The sequence below is a fragment of the Gopherus flavomarginatus genome, chromosome 7 (assembly GCF_025201925.1).
Source record: "Gopherus flavomarginatus isolate rGopFla2 chromosome 7, rGopFla2.mat.asm, whole genome shotgun sequence".
NCBI lineage: Eukaryota > Metazoa > Chordata > Testudines > Testudinidae > Gopherus > Gopherus flavomarginatus.
Genome location: NC_066623.1, coordinates 53761745 through 53786943, shown reverse-complemented (window position 1 = coordinate 53786943; position 25199 = coordinate 53761745). Strand labels below are relative to the sequence as shown.

Here is a 25199-nt window from a genome sequence, read left to right as displayed (position 1 = left end):
TTGCTGCCGTGGACGGTGGGGGCAGTCTGTGTGCCGTTAGGGCAGCACATGCGTTTCCACGGTTGTGACAATGCGACAGAAGCTTCTGTCTTCAGCCGGAAGACAGAAGCTGCGCTGCCGCAGACAGCTGAATATAGAAGCTGCTGCCGAATTGCCCCCGCCTTGGAAACGTGCTTACCGCCCTGACAGAAGCTGCGCCGCTGCGGGCAACTGACTATAGAAGCTGCCGCTGAATTGCCACCGCCGCGGAAACATGCGTGCCGCCCTGACGGCAGGGGTTAGGGCGGCACGCACATTTCCACAGCAGCGGCAATTCGGCGGCAGATTCTATGTCCAGCTGTCCATGGTGGCACAGCTTCTGTCTTCCAGCTGAAGACACAAGCTGCCGCCGAATTGCCGCCACCACAGAAACACGCGTGCTGCCCTAACGGCCCACGGACTGCCCCCGCCATCTGCGGCGGCAATTCGGTGCGTTGCTTGGGGCAGCAAAAACAGTAGAACCGGCCCTGGGCCTAATGACTATGTATGTATTTATCCACAGTGGGCCAGACAATTACTCTGTTGCCCAGTGGTTTGGGCACCTACCTGGGAGGTGGGAGACTCTGGGACCAGTCGCCCTGCTCCAATCACTCCTTCCTTAGTTATCCAGCATGCTACAGCTTCACCAGGAGAGGCTGAGGGAGATTTGAACAGAGCATCCCATAATTCAGGGGTTAGAGTGCTCTCTCCTGAGAGGCGAGAGACCCTTGTTCAAATCCTGGCCCCCCATCAGGCAGAGGGGGAATGCACTGGGTTTCCCATGCCCCAGGGAAGTGCTGTAACTACCAGGCTAGGAGTTATAGCACATACCTCCTGCTCTTTCCCCCCTGCATTTTAAAGGGGCCCCAATCCAGTACAAGTGCTCAGAGGCCACTTGCCAGATTGGGCCCTGCCCATAAGTTAGACTGGTGAACTCCTAACTTCCCCTAGTTTGTGAATCGCCCTGGGCTTAGGGGACCCTAAGAGTGACCGTGTCCAGAGACTGGAATGTGGCCACTAGGGAAGATAGGGGACTTTTACTCTGAAAAACATAGGCAGCCAGTGAGTCCAGATGCTTATAGGAGGAGTTTTGCGGATCACAGTGGAACCAAAATTGGGATTTAGGCACTTAAGTCTGGTGTTTAGATGCCTATGCACCTTCATGGGTGCCACCCAATGCAAAATGGAGGATGCAGATTGATAACAAGTGACAACGGCCCAGCTCCTCAAAGGTACTGAGGTGCCATCCTGCCATTGATTTCAGTGGGAGATAGGCACCTAAATACCTTTGCAGATCTGGGCTGCTGTGGCTATGAACTTGCCGAGACCCACAATCAGGGCAAAAGGAACGAGCTCATTAGGCCAGAAGAGGTATTGTCCCATTGAGCGGGGCCATTTCAGGGGCAGTTGGCAGTATCAGGAGCAGTCTAGCTAGCAGCTTTGTAATGCTACTTCTGAAGGTGGCACAGGAAAGACCTGCCACGTGCCTAGAAATCATTTCTGGTGGAGGACAGGTTTAAGAAACCATATTTTCACTGCAATCCAGGGCTTGCTGTACCCTACACACCACTGGGAGCATCGCTGTCTTACAAAGAAATATCATCAATGGGGAATAAGCTCTGAAATACACTGATGTGGCCAGCAGCCAACCCGCCTCAGACGTTTCTATATTTGTATGGCCAGATCTGGGAATCCAAGAGGCCCAGCCTACCGCCAGCCCTTTCAAAGGAGGCTGAAGGAGAGTGGGTGCTCATCGTCCACTGAATTTCAAAAGGGTTTCAATGCCTGGCTTTGAAAACACCAGCCCAAGCCTTTACTGAGGTGAAACTCCAGCTGGCTTCAATGGGAGTTTTACCAGAGTGAGAGCTGTCTGTATGATTTGGCCTCTAGCTAATACTGTCTTTTACCTGTCTTTTTCAGAGGAGATCTGAAAGGTTTTGATCATCATTGCCTAAGGCCAGATTCCTTTCATTCCAGCCTCTTTAAGCAATCCTATTATTAGGATATTGTTCCATAACTCTTTCCAGCCACAATTACTGAACCCCTTGAAGTCCAGAGGTTCCAGCAGGTACCCAGCAGCTTGGAATAATATCCCAAGCAACCCAGCCTCCTTGGTCTGCAACATTTGGCTGTTTCTAAGGAGCAAGACCTAGATTTTCAAAGGTATTAGGCATCTAAATCCCATTGATTTCCCAGTCTGAAAATGGGGGGGCGGGGGGAAGAAATTAAGATATTTCAGTTTGAACTTCCAAAGGCTTCAGGTTTTTGGTTAGGAGGTGAAGGTGCAGCTGGTTTGTTTTATCTGTGTCAGTTCAGCCAGCCCTGATCCTCACCACCAGCCCTGTAGGGTTTGGTCTCTCACTTCAGCACCCAGAGTGAAAGTCACCCACTATAAGGCCTAAGCACCATTTAAATCTTCTGCAGAGGGGTGAATTGAAATCCCTGTCCCCAACTTCCTCCACCTCTGTGCTTTTCTCTTTGCTGTCTTCCCCCCAGGCAGCCATACAAGCAGCAAAGAAAGACACAGGAACAGCCGGAGAAACCTTCTGTGACCTTGTTAGTATTAAAATCTCCCTAGTGCAGCTGGCAGTTCTGACAGCATTTACCTGTGATCGAGATCATGTTGGTGCAGGGCATGGAATACATGTTGAATTACCTGCAGCACCACTGTCAGGAGACAGCCAGTGTGTCAGCCCCATGTCTAAAGAACATGGGGGATCAGGGACCCATTGTGCTAAGCACTGCCCCGATTCAGCTAGACACAATCCCTGTTGCACTTCTCTGTTTTGAAACCAAACTTGCCAGAGTTAAAGGAAGGGACAACCACTGCTTGTTTTAAAAGACAGTTAACCAATGGTCTGAATACATGCAAGTGAGGATCCTGGTGGTTTCCGTATAAAGTGGGTCTGATCCTATGGTGACCACTGAGTCAGTGCAGGAAAACAATGAGTTGCGCAAAGTGCTTCAGTGAATGGTTACCAAAAGACAGCAGCAGAGAGACCTGATCCTACGATCAAAGAAGTGAATGGAAAAACTCCCACAGTCCTCAAAGGCTCTTGTGCAGGCCTCATAAAGTGAGCAAACACCAGGCAATGCAACAGAGTAGGGCTGTAGCATCCCAGGAGTTAGAGATGGAAAATCCTTACTGCTATAATTCGTTTTGTCTACCAGATTTCCCCAGCCCTGGTAGGGATTCTCCAGGGTTTTGTCCTGTTTGATGTTACCCCTTTGACTTTGAAATGCCAGTTAGTGGGGCTTTCCAGTTGGAAAGCAGCAACTGGTTTATTTCTAAGTGGGAGGCAGGGGTACAGATCAGTTGTGGACTTTTGATTGCTTCTATATATATATATATATTCATTCTTTGGTCAGTTTCTCTCACTATGCCCTGTCCAACTCCTCTTCCTCTTAACATCCCCACTCTTCTGATAAATGCAGAGAAAACAAAACATCTCACACACAAAGAGACCAGCCACTTTGCGGAGATTTTTAATTTAATCTTCGTACATCAGTTCCAATGGTGTGTCATTTTCATCCATTAGCCCCTCGTAACATTCAGTGTCAGGTCTTTAACATGGCTGCTAGCTGGACAGTACAGCACCACAGTTACTTTCATTCATTTACATTTTGTTGTTTGCATAATTTATCCATAACAACAGCACAAAATTACACAACACATAAACTATAATAGGATAAGGACTCATCTGCACCTGCCTCAGCAGAGGGATTGATTCTAAGAAAAACTCTGCCAAGGTGCCCATGGCTTCCCCAGTGGTTCAACGGAGCATGTGGGTGGTAAGCAGGCAGCCCTCCCACACTTGATTTGTCCCAAAGACCATCGGGACATTGACACTTCATGCTTTTGTGCTGCACTGGGGAAGCAAAGAGCAGGGTAACCCATTGCTTAAAGAAAAGTGACCGTGTGAGGCTCCATATGTATTCTCTCTTCCAGAGGCGGAAGAATAGCTCACTTGGATCCAGAGTTGAGCCTCCGTTTTCAAATGAAGGGCTCGATCAGAAACCCTCTGATGTCAATGGGATTTGGATCAGGTCCAAATAGAGGGTGTTTCTCAGGGCTCATCTATGCAAACACTTAGGGTGCGGCAAGCTAATGCTGGGTAGATTGACACCTGGGCTTGCTGAGCACCAAAGGTCCTGTAAGTGCATTTTGATCTAGCCTGCTTTGCAACTGGAGAAGATGAAAATGCAGTAGGGAACGGTTAGTGCCTGTCAGCAGGGTCGGCATGGACAGCTAGTGCAGTGTAGATTCACACCCCATCTGGCCGCAAACTAAGCATTCGCATGAGAAAACCCAAAGTGCTGGCTTCACACTCCTCGCTTGGGTACTGAAAATCCATCTGTGCTCAGCTGCAGCAGCAACGTAGGGCTTGTCTACACCTGAAACGCTACAGTGGCACAGCTGCAACACTTCAGTGTAGACACTATCTGTGCTGAACAGGATGGGTTCTCCCATCCGCATAGGCAATCCACCTCCCTGAGAGGCAGTAGCTATGTCAAGAGAAGAATTTTTTCCATCCACCTAGCGCCATCTACACAGAGGATTAGGTCGGTTTAACTGTGTTGCTCAGGGGTGTGGATTTATCACACCCCTGAGCGACATAGCTGCAGGGGTGCTGGAGAAATTTGTACAGTGCAGATGCTGAGAGCAATTGAACCAAACTGTAAACCTGGATACGATGGAAACCACTTCAAGCCAGGGAGTGTGGCAGCACCCCTAGTTCCAGCACTTATGCGTAGCTGTGCAGCTGCAAGTTCCCAGTGTAGACCAGCCCTTAGATTCTGCCATCTGAGCTTAGCTGATCAGGGTTGGCCCAAGGTCAAATACAGCCCCCGGCAAATGTTCACACAAGGATCTGCATACTCTCCCCAAGATCATGAAAAACTACTTCCTGTTCTCCTTCCAGGGTCTGATTCAAAGCACAGTGATACCAATGGGAGTTTTTCCATTGACTTTGATGGGCCTTGGATCAGGTCCTTACTGGGAGAATCGAGATCCTGTGCAGGTCACCAGATCTGCAGTTGTCTAGGGCTAATCCACTTGCTGATGATGCATGGGGCAGAACATATTCCATCTCACTCGTCCATCGCTTTATTGGCTCCTACTGGGTGGGCTAGGAATGGAAAACTCCTGAGATGGTCAGTGAAGCCAGCAGCTGTGACTCAGAGACACAGAGGGAGCAGAGCAGATACAGGGCTCGATCCTGCCCTATTAAAGTCCATGAGAATTTTGCCTTTTGCTTCAGTGGGCCCAGGATCAGGCTCCAATGACTGACATGGACACTCTTTGGATTATAACCAACCTTTAAAAGCAACCAAGCAGATGGAAAGCACCAAAGACCTCTCAACTGCAAGGAATCAAGTGTTCCTTCCCTGCCGCTGGGCTTTTGCAAACTAAACATAACCTTTATAAAAGTAAATTATTGTCTTATAACTTAAGTGCATCAAGCATTTCCTTAAATATGGTTCACGCTGAAAATAAAGTTACTTTTGCTGTACAGTACATTTCTGATAGAATTAGGAATAAACTTTGTTGATACTATATGCAGGTGTGTCTGTGCAGTACATACATTTACACACCCACCCCATGTGCAGGCACATAGGCATACACCCAAACATACCTATCTTTTTCCAGGAATTTCCCAGTTAGTGAGAGACAGATTAGGAGTTTCTAGATGTCTAAACTTGCATGAGAATGTCTATATTAAAAGTCCCTGTTTTCATCAATAAACACTAGAGCTGGTAGAGAAACAGGAAAAAAATGGCGAACATTTCTTTGAAATTTCCCCTGTTTTTTCATCAAATTTTGCCAAAATTACAAAATTTGAAAAGTTTTGGACCATTTTTACAGGAGGACTGAAATCGTATGGTCAGAAACTCTAAGGCCAGAAGGTCACTCAATGCAATCATCTTGTCTGACTTATATGTCGCAGGTCAGAGAACTTAGCTGAAATAAATCCCATAAACCGCAGGAGGAGGGTGCGGATAACGGAATTGTGAAAACTTTGCACAAAGTGTTTCCTGTTTTTTTCTTTCCCCATCAAAATTCAGTCTAAATTTCAAAATAAAAAATAAATAAATATATGAATAATTGTTTCCTAAATCAATCCTTTCTATAGCTGGACAGGGGGGCAAACAGGAGATGGGGGATGTCAAAATTTCATAGAAATGTTTAACCTGTTTTTCCCCCATAGTTGAAATTTCAAGTTGAAAACACCTAGCAGCCCAGCTCTAACAAACACTTAATATCTAATACTAGAATTCTAATAAAAACATTACACTATGCGATCCATAACTTAGTCAGTCTTTGGAAATACTGAGCTACAAAATATTGTCTGACAGCATTCCAGCAACATAAACCCCTTGCCCGCCATATCTGAAGTGGGTTTAGCCTGTAATGTCATAGACGCCTGTGCCTGGCCAGGTGACACAGACAAGGTTCAAGAAGTGAAATAGGAGTTCTGCATGGAGTACAGATGGTCGATGGGATTTCCCATTCTTGACTGCAGCGGTCCAGCTTCTGAAGTTGCTAGGAAACAGTCGCCCAGGTTGCTAAGTGAGGTATCATCACTATCCAGGTCATGGAAAAGGGGCTCAGCGCCTTAAAGTGAGGCAAACAAACGATGTTGAAGTATTATTGGCGATGGACAGTCCTAGCAAAGTGCTTTGCAGTGACATAGCGCTGTCCCCCTGCAGAGCTAAAGGGCTGGAGTGTGGGCATTCAGCAGCTGCTCACACTAGGGGGCGCTGCTGATCCATGACACTTCAGCTGGAGCTCTGGAAGGCAGCATGTGCTTCAGGAAGGTGCCAATCTCATCAGCCATGGAGACTCGCAGGGAAGGTGAGAACTGGCATGCAGGGCCGGCTTTAGGAAGTGCAGGGCCCAATTCGAACAGTTTTGACGGGGCCCCAGCAGGGAAGACAAAAATAATAAAATAAATAACTATAAAAAAAACACATGGGGCTTGTACTCACCGGGTGGTGCTCCGAGTCTTCGGCGGCACTTCGGCGGCGAGTCCTTCACTCGCTCCAGATCTTCGGTGGCACTGAAGGACCTGCCGCCGAAGTGCCGCTGAAGACCCAGAACAAGCGAAGGACCCACCACTGAAGTGCTGCCGAAGGCCCAGAGCACCACTAGGTGAGTAAAAATTAAAAAGGTGCCTTTAGCCAGGGAAGAGATTCTCACTGGGCGTGGGGCCTTCTTAGGCGTGGGGCCCGATATGGGAGAATTGGTGGAATTGGCCTAAAGCCAGCCCTGCTGGCGTGTGTGTGTAAGTCAGAGTGGAATCTCCACTCTGGCCCTGTATTGGTGGGTGGAAAGAGACTTGCTTCAGAGCTGCCTAGAGATGAGCACTGCAGTTTCCCAGAGGCTCTTACCATAGGGGTGCATGTGGTCTCCTGGCATCTGGGGCGGGGTGAGCCCTTGCCGGAAGGGGTCCGAGCTGTAGACGCCCTGTTCAATAGCCAGCAGATGTTGTGGTGGGGCCAGTGTGGTGTATGGGTTTATGATCCCCTCCAGGCCAGCATTCCCACCATTGTTTGTCTGAGCTGTAAGACAAGGGTGAACTGATGTCAGAGCCAAATGCTGCTGTACACCCACCCTGTTTCTAACCTCCCTGGGCTGCTACACAGGTCTGCACTCCAAACCCCTCCCCAGGCAGCAGTGCTGGTTCCCTTCTCACTCCTCCGGGCTCTCCTCTGACACACATCCATGAGCCTACAGTCCCACAGTGGCACCCTTTACTCTACCTCACCAGCGCCAGGACTCAGCTCCCCCGTTCTTGCCCTGTCACCTAAGCTTCTGGCCCCCTTTGGCCAGAATCAGCGTCTCTTTGTGCAGTGCTGCTGTCATCCCTCCTTTCCTGCAGAAATGGGCAGAGATGTCAGGCTCCATCCACTCCAGACTTCTGGACAAATCATAGCCTTGCATGCTCCCAGGAGAATGCTCTGTCAGTCACTCTAGCCCTGTGCTTGGGGCCCGGATGGAGGGGTAACACAAAGGTGGCTTTAAGTCACTTTCACACACCATGTATGCTGGTGTCATTCTGGGGCCACCATGCCCTGCAGTGTAAGTTAGAACCTCCTCCGGGCTGCTCTAATTGACTCTCGGCTTCCCATGACTCCTCATGGGCCTTGGAATGCAGAGAACAGATGAAGAGCAGTGTGATTTGGCCATGTCCCCTCCCACCCCTGCCACGAACATAGCCCTCCCTCCTGCTCCCTAGTGCAAAAACTCCCCTTGCCCAGGGTCGTAGCTCAGGACTGTGGTAGAGCCATTTCACCAGCTCTGCATCAGCCTGGGGGCCATTCTCGTTCCCCTTCAAGCTCCTTTCCACTCCCAGAGCAGCACCAAGGGGCCTTATCAGAAATGAGAAACTCTCCCTCGCTGGCAGGAGCAGCTTTGCCACCTCCAGTGCACTAGGCAGGTCTTCAGAGAAGCATTGAGTCGTTAGTCATTAAAGCCAAACCACCTTTTCCTAGCCTCACCCCTTGCAGCAGTGAGAGGCCCTGACTCCCTTTCCCATGCTAGCTGTCCTTTCCGGCCCCTTGCCCTTATGCTGTAAGCCATGAAACGCTACTTCACCCAGCATGTAAACAACCAGTGGAACTCACTGCTGCAAAGAGATTATCAAGTCTCATGCTGTGGCTGGGCTTTTAAGTGAGCTGTTTATCTTATGACAGATAGTAACATTTTCAGCTCTGCTGCCCACGCATGTAGGGCATTCTACAATGGGCTAGTGCAGTGATTCTCCAACTTTTGTACTGATGACCCCTTTCACATAGGAAGCCTCTGAGTGTGATCCCCCTTATAAATTAAAAACTCTTTTTTCTATATTTAACACCATTATAAATGCTGGAGGCAAAGCAGGGTAGGGGTGGAGGCTGACAGCTCATGACCCCCCATGTAATAACCTTGTGACCCCCTGAGGGGTCCCAACCCCCAATTTGAGAACCCCTGGGCTAGTGGCTCTAGGGGTAACACACCACAGAGCTGGGGGATCCCGAGCAGAGTTCTGGAGTGCAGTAAGGGCCGGTCTTGCAGCAGAATGGGAGACCCCAGCTAGAAGAGTTGGGGTTCTAGGCCAGGAAATGGGACATGGGCAGCAGAAAGCGGGTACTGCAATTAAACTGGGAATACCATTGCGTCAGATTGGGGCGAGGGGCAGCATTGTGCAGCAGCTCTGTGATCTCCAACAGTGGTCATGGGGATCTCATGCAGCAAGGGGGCTAGGGGGGCCTTGGGCAGTACCTGAACTGAGCCGCTGGGTGTTTTGCTGATCTTGCTGCTGCTGCTGCTGTCTCCTTGCAAGTTTCTTCATCTGTTCAGGAAGGAAAGGAATGTAGAGGGTTGAAACAAGTCAATCTATGGAGGAGGCAAGAGCAAAGCTCTAGGACAGTGTTTTTCGGAAGAATACAGGGCCAGAGCGACCTCCTGGGTCACTGAGTCCAGACCCCATATCATCCCCCAAGGTTACGTACCTTCGCTCTCTGATTCTGGAACCAAACCTGCACGACTCGCACACTCAGCCCCGTCTCAGCTGCCAGTGTCTCTCTGACCTGGAATAAACGACACAGCAGATGGCCTCAGTCTTTTAACCAGCGGTTTTGCAATCTCATTCCAGGGGAGGAACAGCGATCAGGCAAACCCCAGTGACCCAGAACATCAGGGAGTCTCCAGTTCACACAGTCCCCAGGAGGCCCGGCAGGCAGCCATGCTTAGCTAGCAGCCTGCTGGCAGGGAGTTTTCCTACCACTGGAGCCAGCTCAGAGACAGAACCATGGACTGCACCATCCCCTCCAGATCCCTTTGGGTAGAGGCTTTGCCTTGAGGCCTGTGAACCCTGCAGCTGGCCACCAGGGCCGGCTCCAGCTTTTTTGTGGCCCCAAGCAGTGAAGAAAAAAAAAACCAAACCCCCCGCAATTGAGCTGCTGCCGAAGACTGAAGCGGAGCGATTTAGCTGCCGCCAAGGAGGAAGAGAGGGACTGAAGGACCCGCCGCCAAATTGCCACCGAAGACCCAGACGTGCCTCCCCAAAAACGGACAGACTGCTGCTCCTTTCTATTGGCCACCCCAGGCACCTGCTTCTTTCGCTGGTGCCTGGAGCTGGCCCTGCTGGCCACACAGATGGTGAGCTGTGAGCTGCTTCCCATATGAAGCACTTGTTTCACTATCCCCATCTTTTCTGCCTTCCTACAGTCTCCCCTCACTTTGTTTGCTCTCCCTCTTGGGTCTGGTGTAGGGAGACCAGACAGCAAGTGTGAAAAATCAGGACAGGAGGTGGGGGTAATAGGAGTCTATACAAGAAAAAGACCCCAAAATTGGGATTTTCCATATAAAATCAGGACATCTGGTCACCCTAGTCTGGTGATCAGTCTAGACCATAAGCCCTTTGTGCTAAAGACTCTTTTTTTAAATGACCTACATGTACAACAATTAGCACCATGGGATCCCGATCCCTGACTGGGCCCTCTGGGTAATTCTGTAGTAAAAATAATAACGAATAAGGAATCACACAATGTGGTTGCTTTCTGCCTCACATGTACACACAAGCAATCAAATGCCTAGGGATGAGTCCCCAGTCTGCACTGACTGGAATTGAAGGGATTTAGTTCAGCCTATGAAGCCTGGGGGTGAAATCCTGCTCCCCACATCTGTTTTGCCATTGATGCCAACGGGGCCAGGATTTCAACTTAATGGCAACTCTGTGCCCTGGCCCAGAACACGGCCCCGGGGGAAGAGAAGGATGCCTGGTGCCTGCCCTCTCCTTCACATCCCCACATGGGGATGGGGCACAAGTGCAGTGCTTGTGTTTGGGGGAGCACAGGGACTGTTCCCTCCTAGCTCCTCCAAGGGCACAAGCTGCACCAAGGGGGCAGGGAGGAGATGGCAGCCATGCACGCCTCCCTTGCCCTCACCATCCCTTGCAGCTAAGGCATGGTGTAGCAGCTACACCCTCATGTGATCTGGAAGGAGTCCATGGAGCTCCCCACCAGTGGGGCAGTGCCAGCAAGATACAATCTGGCCCTATATGAACTGGGCCCTGGTTATCTCAAAGACTATCTCATGTGATCATACAGCAGCATTGAGCAAGCACTCCTCCTGTTGAGCCTGGGTGTGACTAGAGGCAGGGCCTTCTTAATGGGGGGGTTTCAGCTATGGACCAGCTTCCCCATCAGTTCATCAGAGCCTGAGTTTGTTGACCTTCAGGTCATGCCGGAAGGTCCACGCTCTTCCTAGGTGCCGGAGGGTAGGCAGATGGGGCTGGGGGAGGGCTGTACTACTGGGGAATCCCAGACAGGTTTCAGCTGTGGGACAGACTGAGCACCTCCTTTTGCGACCAGTGGAGAACCTCACAGATAGGGCACGTGACTGTAAGATGCTCTCTCTTCCACAGACGCAAGATCACAGCCAGGCCCAGTCTGGCTACCTGCAGCTTCCGATCATAAGAACTGGCTGGGAACATCAGAACAGAGATGGGGTCTATAATCTGGCCCACAGCCACTCAGGACATTAAACACAATAGAAGAACTTTAAAGAAAATCAATGTCTAGCTTGACAAGGAGTGAAGGCAACAATTTCTGCAGCGAAGTAATGTCCTCGGGCAGCTCCATGCCTGCAAAAATGGAATCCGCAGCAGCCTGAATGAGCCGTTAGCCTCGATAGGTGATGAGAAGGAGCCCCGTATAACAAACAATTACTGTAATCGAGCCTTGAAAAAACAGAGCCGTTTAGCCGTAACTCTAAATCTATCTGCCGGAGCACTGGTGGGAAAAGGCCCTTTTAATGATGAAATGGCGAGAAGGGGCCAGCTGTCCAGCGGGTGTCAGTTGGCGTGGCTCCATTGTCTTAGATGGATTTTTGCTGATTTACATCAGCTTAGTAGCTGGCCCAGGAGAATGGCCAATTGGAGGATAATATGAATTTCAGAGTTGGGTGAGGATGGAGTCAGGGATATATTGTCCAATGGAATTACCAGGACAGACGCACTGCTCAGCAACTGAATCAATGTTATTGGAGTCAATAATCAGAGCCCCTGCTTTCTTTGGGTTCAACTTCATGAAGTTCTAGGACATTAAGGTCCATCAAACACCTAATCTGAGTAGAAATTGCAGGTGCTTGGGACCTTTTTAAAAACTAGACTTAAAACACTGAGAAATGTACAATAGAAAGGAAACAATCCTTCATTTTTCAGGAAATAGCCTGGATGATCTAAGAGATCCTTTCCACCTCTAACTTTCCTGGATGATTTAAGTCAGTGGTTCTCAATCAGGAGTCCAGGGGCCCACCAAGCAGGGCCAATGTTAGACTTGGTGGGGCCCAGATCAGAAAGCCAAAGCCCAAGCCCCACCATGCGGGACTGAAGCCTGGAGTCCCAAGTCCCATCACCAGGACTGAAGCCGAAGCCTGAGCAACTTAGCTTTGCAGAGCCCCCTGTGGTATGTGGCCCAGGGCAGTTGCCCTGCTTGCTACCGCCTAATGCCTTCCCTGGCTTTCATATGCAGAATTTTTTTTTGTTGTGGCATGGTTGGGCCATGGAGTTTTTATAACATGTTGGTGGGACTTCAGAAAGAGAAAGGTTGAGAACCCTTGATCTAAGAGATCCTTTCCACCAGAAAGTCCTTGGCACAGAGGTCGTATCCTCTACCATGTGTTGTACGGCACCTAGTACACAGTGTCTGGGACAGACGCTGCCTTACAGAGACTACAATCTCAATAGACAAGACCAAGGGGAATTAAAATCTCTATTTTACAGACAGGGAACTGAGGCACAAGGGACTTGCCCAAGTTTGCACAGGAAGTCTGGGGCAGAGCGAGGAACCAAACCTGTTCTGCTGAGCCTTGTGCCGGTGCCGTAACTACAAGACCCTTCTTTCCCCAGCTAAGCGCATCAGTGGTACGAAGCAAACCCACTCCAAAGATAGGATATTACTTGTTAACCTTCCTTGCAGACAATACCATTCCACCTGACTCCCACTAGGATACTGAGCACCCAGGGAGATATAAGCAGGCTCTTCCATAAGATTTTTGGAATCTCTGGGGCACTGGTAGGTGCACTTCATGCATGTCACAGACAGCAGTAACTCTATCCACCCTCCCCCAGTGAACACGGCATGGGACTGGGACTCAGCAGGTGTAAATCGGTGTTGGTCCAATGACTTCAGTGGAACTAGGAGGATTTACTGCCGCTTGGGGGTTGGCCCAGAGTCAAAGAATTACCCATCATGCTGTGCACACACAGGCGTATATACACTTACAGCACATACCTTCATTTCTTCTTGCATGCACAGCTGGGAAATTTGCTCACATTTGGAGGTGCTTTGGAAAGCTGGGTTCCCTGGGTACGTCTGGCTGCACAAGTACATGTTACACACACACACAAACATGCAGCAGAAATAGAGCAGGCCAGATCCTCAGCCGATGTAAATCAGCACCGCCCCAGTGGCTTCAATGGAGTGACACCGGCTGAGAATCTGGCTCAACATCTCCAACATGCGGATGGGTCTCTTCTCACTGTACCTTCCTACACGGCTTGGAGGAGACCTCGAATGATGCTTTGAACGCCCTCCGCTGCTGCGTTGTCAGGATTGTCCTTGGTCTCTTGGGGCGCTTGTGATCCTTGCTGTCCTCGGCGCCTTTCCCGGGACCATGACCCATTTTGCATAGACTCTCTTCATCATCACTTTTACCTGAAAGAATTAAGCAGGCCCATAAAGGTAATGGACAGAGCGTGCCAGCTTTCTGGGCAGTGCGTCTTGGTTTAGCTGAACTGTGCATTTTAGCACCCAGATCCTCAAAGGGATTTAGGTGTCCAACTCTCACTAGGCCTTAGGAGCCTGAGACTTATTGACATTCAATGAGTATTAGGCTCCTAAGTGACTTTTGAAAATGGGATTTAGGAATCTACATTACTTGGCAACTTTTGAACCCATAGTACACGTATCTACACCTTTTAAAGACTTCTTGCTGCAAGTTCCCCAGCCACCCAGCCAAACCTCACATAGATTTATTTACACTTTCATCTGGCCACGGATATTTGATCCAAACCACCACAGACTTTTTGGGGATTCCACGTTCCCCTGCCTCCTCATAGTTTTCTATCCACCCTCCTAATGACAAAGTGGCAACCATCTTCCTTGAGGGCAGCCTGGCTTCACTGAAAGCAGAGGGGATGGCCACCTTCACTAGAGGCAGCCTCACTTTTGCATGCAAAGCTATTGTGGAATTATGCCATCTTGACTGGGGAACATTTGGCTTCAGCTCTGTTGAAAGCAAGGGGAAGTGGTGGCCATTTTGAACAAGGTGAAATTCACAAGTTGGAATGCCAGGATCATGTGAAACAAACTCCACCAAATATTGTGAGATTCATAATAAAATCACGTGGATTGGTCACACCATAATAGGGCTTAGAATGGAAGTCTAGATGCAGCCTTAGCTATGGAGGCCCAACCTGCACTTCCCATAATTCCAGATTCTTGTGTTAAGCACTTTACAAAGGTATCATTATTCCCATTTTATGGATGGTGAGACTAAGCCTCAGAGAGTTGAAGTGACTTAACCAAGGTCACACACCAGATCAGGGGTAAAGCTGGGCCTAGAAGCCAGGACTATCCATTGGATTGTGTCTCTATTGTACAATGACCTCCTCAAACCACCCTTCTGTTGTTGTCTTGTGGGTCTCATCATCACACACTGTGTCTGGACAGCTTATATTGATTCAAAAGAAGGACAAAGCCATTCTTGACTGATCAAAAGATATTGCTGTGCATTCACTTGCAGATCATAGATCAGGCCCGATATAAATGTGCATGTATGCAGTTTATATAACAGGACATTATGATTTTGGGTAGAAATACATCCAAGGTGAAACATGAAACTGTAGAAGCTTCTCCCTAGAATTCATGTGGGCGAATTTTTCTCTTAAGAACTAAAAATGCTGTAGCAGTCAAATATTACAGAGAGATAAAGAGGGGACAGGCTCTGACCCCCAAATCCAAGGTCTAGATCAGGGGTAGGCAACCTTTGGCATGTGTGCCAAAGACGGCACACAAGCTGATTTTCAGTGGCACTCACACTGCCCAGGTCCTGGCCACCAGTTCGGGGGGCTCTGCATTTTAATTTAATTTTAAATGAAGCTTCTTAAACATTTTAAAAACCTTACTTACTTTACATACAACACTAGTATAGTTCTATATTATAGACTTATAGAAAGAGACCTTCTAAAAACATTAAAATGTATTACTGGCACGTGAAACCTTAAAGTGGAGTGAATAAATGAAGACTCTGCACACCACTTCTGAAAGGTTGCCGATCCCTGGTCTAGATGTTCTTCATAATTTAACCTGACAATGTGAATGCGAGATGAAAGGACTAGCACTCGATGTTTGCCGAACTGTAGGCAATAGGAGCATACATCTCTTCTCTGACATAAAACCACCCAAACTCAGGCACTTGGGGAAAAACAAGAATTAATGCCATGTGAAGTTTAAACTTGTTTCATATGTTTGTTAAAGATTGGAAGGAATTTGAGGGGGGTTTTCTCTTTCCCTTTTTTCCTCTGTTCATACCACCAATTTATGATGTGAGCAGTCTCCACTGAAGGTTATATCCTGTGAGAGCTAGACACCTGTGGAGCCTTGCTTGAGACAACAGTGTCAGCACTAGAAAAAGGAACAACAATTTATAAATCCGTTTTGAGGAAAACTGAACTTTCTACACAAGGACAGGAGGTGGAGCCTGAAGCCATACAAGCTGGACATTTTTCCCTGGAGGTCTAAAATACTTAACAATTTATAAACTCCCTGCTTAGTGCCTCAGGTGGCAGATTAAAAGCTGAATTGTCCAAACAGAGGAGCAGGAAGGGAAGTAATTTTGGCAGCATGAGAAATACAGATGGATCGGAGTTCAGCTGATGAATTCATTGTATTTTCAAAGGCTGTAACTTACCTCTCAATCCCCAGACTCTGAAATGAGGGACAGTGACATTCAAAATGAGAGACAATGAGGGACAACCCACTTTAAAATGAGGGACAATTTTTTTTTTATTGGACACACTGGGTTTGTTTTTAAATCAAAGTACAAGCATACAAATAGCCTGGAACTTATTATGATGAAACTAAATAATGATTCTGTGCACTAAACGCATACTTAAGATGCTAAGATGAAAATAATACGAGTGCTTGTCTCTTTAGAGTCTGGTTCTTGGCCATAGCCATTACCTTCAGCCATGAGTGTCACAGGCTTTGGAAGAGCAAAACATTAAAGCAAATTACTGATTTTTTATACTAACGAAATGCAATAATACAGAAAGAATGTTAGGATGAACCCATACAGTTAAGATCAAGCTCCAAACTGTGGAGTGAGGTGACGGGCAGGTATTATGGCAACTCCAGTTTTCTTGATCCAAGTTTGCAGCTCATTGAAAAGGGGAGCAGGTGGATCAACGCAATGGCCCCTCAGTTCCCCTGGGATGCTGATGGCCCTGGCTACAGGGAAGAGCATGGGCAGGGGATCCCCCTCCCTGGCAGAATGGATCTGCCTGTGAACCACATCCTTGCAGCTGCAGATGGTCTCCCCGAACCTGGACTGGAAATGTGCCTCCACTCACCAGAGCCTGCCCAGCTCCAGCACAGGCAGCTCCATGTCCAACTACTCAAGGAAGCAGGTGACTGAGGAGCAGTCCAGGGAGGTGCTAAGCAATTGCTCGGCTGCCCCTTCCTTGGCCCTGGGAGCCAACATGGGTGCCTGAAGGATGCCCTTGAGCTCAGGCTCTGAGAGGAATTTGGGCACATTCCCCTGGTGTATGGAAGCTCTCAAGGCATCCCTGCTCCACTTACTTGCAGCATGGCAGTGACTGGTTGCGAATGTGAAGTGTGACAACATCACGCACCAAGACATGCATCTCACAAACAGGAACCTGGCTGAGCAACCGAATCGGGACTTCACAATGGCAATGCACAGGACTGAAGGACAACTTTAAAAATCAGGGCCAGCTGTGGGATGCCCTGCACAGAGCCATTGGAATAGCTGTTCCACATGACTAGCAGCTCACAGGATTTGCTCCAATAGTCTAGATCACTGGTCTGTCTAATTTGAAACCCGTTCTATACCACAGCAGACCATTGTTCCATTTTATACAGCAGCCAACCTCCTAGTGTGCCAGACAGTTCACTGATCCATCCACTCTGGGCTCTTATCTCCTGCCACCCAACTAATGGTACAAATGGCCTAAGACTACCTAAGACCTTCTTTCCCCTGCCGGTCATATTAGTCAATATTTACCTCTTGGGTTAATAAATGTCAATTTCACATCAACAGATGTCAAAATTCATTTATTATTCAGTAGACCTGGCTGAGATTTTTCAACCAAAACTTTTTTGGTAAAAAAAAAAATTCAGATTCAGCCGCATCAAAAAGTTTCACCAAACTGGGCTCATTTTGCTGAATTGCTTGGGTCAAAAATACTACAAAAAAAAATTAAAAATCAAAACATTTCATTTTGACTTTTCCTAAATTAAATGTTTTGCTTTTTGGTTCAAAATGACTCTTCATTTCAAAATTTCCTTTTGTTTTATTAGAAACAAGCAAAAATGATTCCATTTTCTGGAGACTAATCATTTTGTTCTAACTGAAATGAAGATTTTTTTGTTTCTTTTTAACTTTATGGTTTGTCAAAAATTTCTAACTATTTCATTTCCAGTTCAACTCCAAACCCTTTTTTTTCCCAGCATTGCCAGTGAACTGAAAAACTCATTATCCGCCCTCCCACCCCCCATTATTCAATTCCATAACGGAATTTTCTAAGAAAGTACAGAATTCTGGAATACCGCTTAAAAGAGAGACACTATACAAAATACAGGCCTGGGTGCTTCCTACAAGGTGCTGACTTTGTTGACTCCTCTATCAAATCCGCATTTTTAAATCAGCAAGTCTGAAAGATTTGCATCCAAGAGTTTTAAAAGAGCTGTCTGAAGAGCTCTCTGGACTGTTCATGTCGATTTTCAGTAAGTCTTGGAACATGGGAAGTTCCTGAAGACCGGCAGAAAGCTTAGAATGTTTAATTTACCCTGGTCTCTGCACTTATTTCACTGCCGCACAGGCTGTGTCCAGGGAGATTCTCCAGACTGAAGTATCCCTTTCACAATATACTGAGGTTCAGTTTGGAAAAGAAACATTTTATGTCCTTGAAATTCCACAAGGATTTTTTCTGTGCTCCTGCACTGAGCTATTGGAGACAATAACCCACTGGGTCTTGTCCTGTTCCAAGCCCCTCGACGTCTACCAGCTGCAGCTCCTTCACAGCTTGCCCACACTGCAGCAGAATCCTGGACCAACATACCTCCACGGACCGTTCCAAGAGGAAGCGTTTCTGTGATGAACTCACAGTTGAAGTTCCGGGCAGGGCCAACGAGCAGGTCCAGTTCCAAAGATTTGTGGCTAGGGAAAAGACATGGCGACAGGCAAGCGGAAAGATTCCGGCTGGCCGCACAGAGTGAGGACAGGGTTTCAGCGCGGGAGCAGGTACTTGCTTCCCAATTCTTTGAACAGGAACAGTGGCTGAGGGAGGCGGACATTGGTCAGCAGAGAGAACTGTTTGAGCAGCTCATATCTATACTGGCTCCTGCTGCCTCTCTCACACCACAGCCTGAGTCCCTAGCAACATATCCTCATTCCAGAAACAGCTCAGAAAACTCCCTGGTTGGGTGACCCATGCAATCAGTCCCACGAGCAGCCGGGCAGGGCAACTTAGCCCCATGCAGGCCTTAGTCTTGAACCCCCTTCTCCTGGAAATGCTTCCACCCCCTTTCCCCAATGTTAAATGTGCGAAAAGAGGGAAGGAATCATGCCCCAGCCCATTTCATAAATTGTCATGTCATTTGCAAGTATGTTGCACGGTAACCAGCACCCCTGCAGCACTGAGCCCCCCCAAAATCAATTAATCCCATTCTCTCCCCCCCAAAAGCACATCCATAAAGGTGCTAGTCTCCCTCTTCCATTGGTCTGTACACATCCATAACACAGAAGGGAGCACAAAGCATCCCTGACTTCTGTTGCCTGGGCATGGCCAGCTCCAGCTGTGGTAGCTGCACTTTCTGGCTGTGTGTATCAGCTCAGTGGCCCCTTGCCCACACAGGTCCTTTCAGGGGGAAATGGCTCCGGCTTCACAAAGATTGGGAGGAGCACAGCAAGCCACGGTGAGGGGGACAGCATTGATGACACTGGCCTCCAAATGGGTCTGCAGCCACCTCCAATGGGTTTTCAATCTGCCCAAAGCACATTCAACCACCATTCTTCACCTGCCGAGAGCATAGTTAAACCGTCTTTTGCCAGGGCCTTTGCAATTAGGGTATGGTGTCATAAGCCAAGGCAAAAGGGGGAATCCAGGGTCCCCTGGAACAATGGTGAGGACAGTAGCTCCACTGATGACAATGTCATGTGGTGGAAATAGTGTCCCAGCCTGTCCATGAATGTAGGCTCCTGATCAGCGAAGAACCCTGGTCTCATGAACTTTCCCAATGCAGCCTACATTGGCATTACTAAATCTCCCTCTGTGATCCACAAGGGTCAGCAGAACAGTGGGGTAGTAGTACCATTGTGGAGGGCAAATTATGGGCATGAGTCCCACCAATGGCTTCACTGCAGATAGGAAACCCCATTCTCTGAAAGTCAGCAATTACCTCAGGAATATCTTTAATGCCCACCGCCTTAGGGTAACCCATACACCTGATTGCCTGTGATTTCCACCACTGATTTATTCGCAAATTAACTTTCCAACACCAAACTGGGTTGGCAACGGACCTGTAGCAGTCTAGTGTAACCAGCTTCCAGATGGTTGTAGCAACCCTCTTCTGGACTGGGAAGGGTGCCCTCATGCATGTGTCTTTATGCCAGACGGTCGGGGCAAGCTGCCCACAAAGCTCCAGAAATGTAGCTTTCTTCATGCAAAAGTTCTGGCCCACTGCTGGTCATCGCAGGTCCTCATGATGATGGGATCCCACCAGCCTACGTAGGGGACATCAGTGGCTATATTGAGTGTCATGAGCAGCATTAGCGAGTGCGAGTCTGCCATGCCTGGATACATCTCCTCCTCCTCCATATTTAGCTCTGTCAGATGCCTTTGGTGGGTCAGAAAACACAGCCTAAATGCCCACCAATGCCTCATGGAAGCTCTGCCCATTTCCTGACACAGAAGTGAAAGTGCAAGCAAGAGAACTTGAAAAGGAGCCTTCTCCATGTTGCTCGGCTGGCAAGGTTGGCAGGCTGTTAAAACTTCCTGTAACATGCTGGGTGCACAATAAAGCTTTCCCATGGTGCACTGCAGTCAAAGGCCTAGAGCTGCCATTTCGAGAGAGTGGTAGGGAGTCTGCGGTATGGTTGGTTTGACTTGGGTCTTCATGCTGCAGTGTGGATGCCAGAGCCCTAGGTTTGAAAATTCTTAACCTAGGGTTAACAATCAGTGTAGATGCTCTAACCTGGGTCAGCTGACTTGAGTCCCACTAACTCTGGGCTTACAGTGCAGTGTAGACATCACTCAAGAAATTCAATCTATTTAGCTTAACAAAGTGAAGGTTAAGGGGTGTCTCCATCACCATCTATAAGTAACCTACATGGGGAACAAATATTTAATAATGGGCTCATCAATCTAGCAGAGGAAGGTCTAACATGATCCAATAGCTGGAAACTGAAGTGGGCCAAATTCAGATTGGAAATATGATGTAAATGTTTTTAACAGTGAGAGTAATTAACCACTGGAACAACTTACCAAAGGTTGTGGTGGATTCTCCATCACTGATCATTTTAAAGTCAAGATTGGATGTTTTTCTAACAGATCAGTTCCCAGAATTATTTTGGGTTGAGTTCTCTGGCCTGAGTTATACAGGGGGTCAGAGTAGGTAATCACAACAGTCCCTTCTGCCTTGGAATCTGTGAATCTTTGGACTTGCAATACTTCAGTGGGAGTTCAGAGCACCTGGTATCCCATAGTGCGCACTCATCAGATAGCAGGATCAGGCCCAAAAGTCATTTTAGGATTATTTATTTTATAGTAGCACCAAGAGGCCCCAACCGAGACCTGGGCCCCTTTTTGCTGGGTGCGGTATAGACACACAGTGAGAGATAAGGCAAAAAAAGGTTGGGGAAGAAAAGAGAGAGGGGCTGTGACTTGCCCAGGGCCACAAAGTAGGTCAGTGGCAGAGCGAGGTATAGAATGGTAGTCTCCTGTGACCCACTCACTGACACCTCCTGGATTTTATTATTGCTCGTTTACTTGGGAACAAATCAACAGCGCTTGCCCACCAGTTTAAGTGGTGTCTGCACTGCAAATTAGCAGAGACTGCAGCAGGAAGATAACCACCAGCGTTTCTGTTCTGCTTGCATATGGTTGAACCAGAAGCCACAGAGATAGGGATGTGAAATTTTTTTGAAAATCACTAAGCACTGTAAAATTGTTTCAAACCATTTTTATTCCAAGGCTGAAGTTATCTTGATTAAAATAATAGTAATTCATGACGTGGGCATGTTTTAAAAAAAATTAAACCATTAATTAGTGATTTTTAATACCCTCCACTGTAATTTTCTATAACAAAACTTCCTTTTTCATTTTTTAATTCCTCAGTTATTAGCCCAAACTGCTTTAATGTCTTCACCCCCTCAGTGCCTCCCCACAATTGTTCTCTTTAGCTTGTGATGCTTTGTGCTTTGTGATGCTTAACTCAGTGTGGCATTTTGGGACACAGCTTGCACAGAAGATGCTATGCAATGAACACTTTATTGTGCTGCATAATTAAGAGACCTTATTTATGACTTAAATACTGTATTGGTCACCTCGGTTATTAATCCTCAGAGGAGCACCATGAAAGCACTTGTAAAATGACCATTGTACTGTGTACGAACTCCCCTCTAATGTGCTGTAAATCAATCATAACCTTTCCAGCAAAGCTCCTCTAGGATCCATTGGGGAAGTGTTTATGGTAATTACACCTATAATAAAGCTAAGCGGCTTGTTTTAACAACATGATACACACAGTGTGGGCAGGCTTGGAAGGGGCTTCACTGTAGGGATAAGCAAAATGGCAGTAATTAAGGCCAACCTTAGAGGATCTGGGGAGGGCCTGGGAAGAGCCTTCCAGGCTCTATGTTTCCATGTGCCCTCAAGGTGGTGACCCTGCTCATGGGGAGCTGAGACTGACTGCGTCAATACAATGCAAGCTGAAATGCAGTTCTAGTAGGTCTGCACTGAAGCCAGAAAAGGTGAGTGTGGTCTTTGACAGACATGGGTGTGGTCTGGGGAAACCTCAGCTGTGCTCCACACCTGACAAGCTGTAATTTAAAGCAGGCAGTTGGCTGTGATCTCTCTGGCCCATTTTCACAGTAAGAATTGGGGGGCTAAGCAGGGCTCTGAAATAGAATGGGCCACATTGAAATGCCCAGATTTGCAGACATATTTCTGTTCCACTTTCAATTAATTATAAGAAACAGTCAAACCTTACTTCACCTTGCAAGGTCTTTTGAAATGTGTGTTAACTACTTACGTTAAACAATCTGTTCCACCTGGTATTTGCACTATTCCAAGACCTGAAGAAGCTTGTCTCTCTCTCACCAACAGAAATTGGTCCAGTAAAAGATATTACCTCCCCCACCTTGTCTCTCTAATGTCCTGGAACCAACATGGCTACAGCAACACTGCATATGCCTTACTAAGGCAGTCTAAGAAACTGGGAGTTACTCCAGGCAGCAGCACTCCACAGAAGATACATTCATGCGGGACCAGGGAATTTCTCTATCAGTGGACAATAACTTGAATCACAAATTCTAGAAAGTCAGTGAGGATCTCACACTCATTCATGACCTGTCAATTGCGCTAGAAAAATGTAACTTCAACATCAGACAGACTTACAAAAAGTGTATTCGCAAAATAGGCAAAAGTTGTTCCTGGCAAAGGGAGGAAGGATGGCGCTGTGTTTAGAGCATTAGACTGCAATTCAGCAGATCTGAGTTGACGTCTCAGCCCTGCCACAGACACCATATGTCACCTTGGGTAAGTCACTTGATCTTTCTGTTCCTCATCTGCAAAGTGGAGTTAATAGTTCATTTTCCTGCTCTAATTCTGCTGTGGCTATTTAGATTACCAGCTCTTTGGGGGTAGGGACTGGCTCTTGCTATATGTCTGTACAGTGCAGGCTCTGACCTCCACTGGGACCAGTAGGTCCTACTGGAATAGCAAAAAATAAATAATAATACAATGTTTGTGTGTTGAGCTCTTCCTCTCCTGATGTCTGCAGCAGCTGCTGGACAGCCAAGAATGGATCCTGGGAAACTGAAATGAGGAGAAGCTCTATGCTACTGTTGGGTGTTGGGCTGAAAGCACATTTCACGCTGAGGCGGGGGTTGCGAAGGGCTACCACAATACAACTGATAATGATCATTAAGGCTTCAGCAAGATACAGCATAGATTTTAAGATCAGCAGGGACCAGTGCGATCATGTAGCCTGACTTTCTGCATCATTACACGGGCCATAGGACTTGCCTGAATTAATTCCTACTTCCAGTCCAATAGCTGTGGTTGAAAAAGAGCAGATCTTTTAGGAAAAAAACAGCCGATCCTGATTGTAAAATGTCCAGTAATGATGAATCCACCACGGCTCTTGGTAAGTTGTTCCAAGAGTTAACGACCCTTTCGGTCAAAAATTTCTCCTTATTTCCAGTTGCAATTTGCCTGGCTTCAATTTCTAGCCTTTGGAACTTAATATATCTTACTCTGCTAGACCAAAGAGCCTTTTATTATCAAATCCCTGTTCCTCGTGTAAATACTGATAGATGGTGATCAAATCACACTTTAACCTTCACTTTGTTACTATAAATAGATTGAGCCTAAGACAGGTTTTCTAATCCTGCTATCATTCTCATGGCTCTTCTCTGAGCCCTCTCCAATTTATCAGCATCCTTCTTGAATTGTGGGCACCATATCCAGCAGCAAATGAACCAGTACCAAATAACTAACTAACTAATCCCTCACTCTTACACAGCATTTTTCATCAGTGATCTCCAAGTGCATTACAAAGGAAGTCAGTATCACACAGCGTTAACAAACCTCCTTTCTCCTACTCGATATCACCTTATTTATTCATCCAAGGACCGCATTAGTCAACAGGAGAGGAGTGGCACAGTACTGCTCAAGAGATTTTGCAGCTGGCATATCATCATCACCGCTGTTATTATTATAGCTGTGCCTAGAGGCCTGAGTCCAGGATCAGGGCTCTACAGATGACAAAAAGACAGTGCCTATGTGCAAGAGCCAGCAGCGGGATAGGACAGGCAGATGGGAGGAGCACGAGGTAACTAGACTATGATTGGAGTGGTAAGCAGCCATCATAGCACAGCTGCCTAAACCCTGTACTTAACTAGCTCCTTATGGCACCCCTGCCGTTTTGCATGCTTCCAGCCCCACTCTTCCTTGAGCACACACACCTGGTGTGGCTAATAGGCACTGCGGACATGGAACAACATGCTTTATTAGCAGCATGCAGCTGCTTTCCTTTCCCACCCCACAGGCAGCTTAGGTTCAGGGGGCAGACCGGTCACACTAATTCCCACCAATCTCTGGCTGCTGCTGCAGGGGTTTTCTCTCCCTCCCTCTCCAAGAAAGAAACCCACTCTCCTTGCAGGCTACTGGGAAATGAAGGAAGAGGGTTTGCTCACTGGGTTTCAGATGCAATATGTAACTGCAGAGTTAGCCACTTATTGGTTCTTTGCCACTTTGTGTATGTGTAATGCTGCATTAATGCCAGTGTCCTGCTTACATTCCAGTGTGAGTAATTACATTTTTCCGTCTGCAGTTCCAACTCCACATGACATTCTTATGCCCATTCTAAACCACTGTGCAGCAATACTGTGCCGTTAGAAACCTGTGAGGGGTGTTCCACACCAGAGATGGCTGCATTTCAGTAGTAGGTAAAGCGATGCCTATATAAACAGCTATATTCCACTAAGCATTATGCCAGCTTCTGCAAAAGAAACTGCTGCTAGATCTGAACTTTCCCAAAGCTAAAGGGGTCAGGCCCATTTCTATTCAGAACCTATTCATGTTTGCCTAACACTATGTGTAATTTATCAATAATTATATACGGCCTAAAAGAAACCCCCAGATCTGAACTTGGTGGCTTCAGCC

General features: G+C 47.5%; 1 protein-coding gene across 1 annotated transcript in view; it reads right to left on the bottom strand.

Annotated features, from left to right (window-relative positions):
• Positions 1–3506: 3506 nt before the first annotated feature.
• Positions 3507–25199, bottom strand: part of LMX1A (LIM homeobox transcription factor 1 alpha) — a 145963-nt gene continuing 124270 nt past the window's right edge. Inside the window, exons 5-9 of the mRNA XM_050963316.1 lie at positions 13553–13722; positions 9514–9591; positions 9284–9353; positions 7411–7581; positions 3507–6634 (exon numbers count right to left, since the gene is read on the bottom strand). Of these exons, the coding sequence (XP_050819273.1) occupies positions 6474–6634; positions 7411–7581; positions 9284–9353; positions 9514–9591; positions 13553–13722 (650 nt within the window). The 3' untranslated portion in view covers positions 3507–6473. The remainder of the gene's footprint in view (positions 6635–7410; positions 7582–9283; positions 9354–9513; positions 9592–13552; positions 13723–25199) is intronic.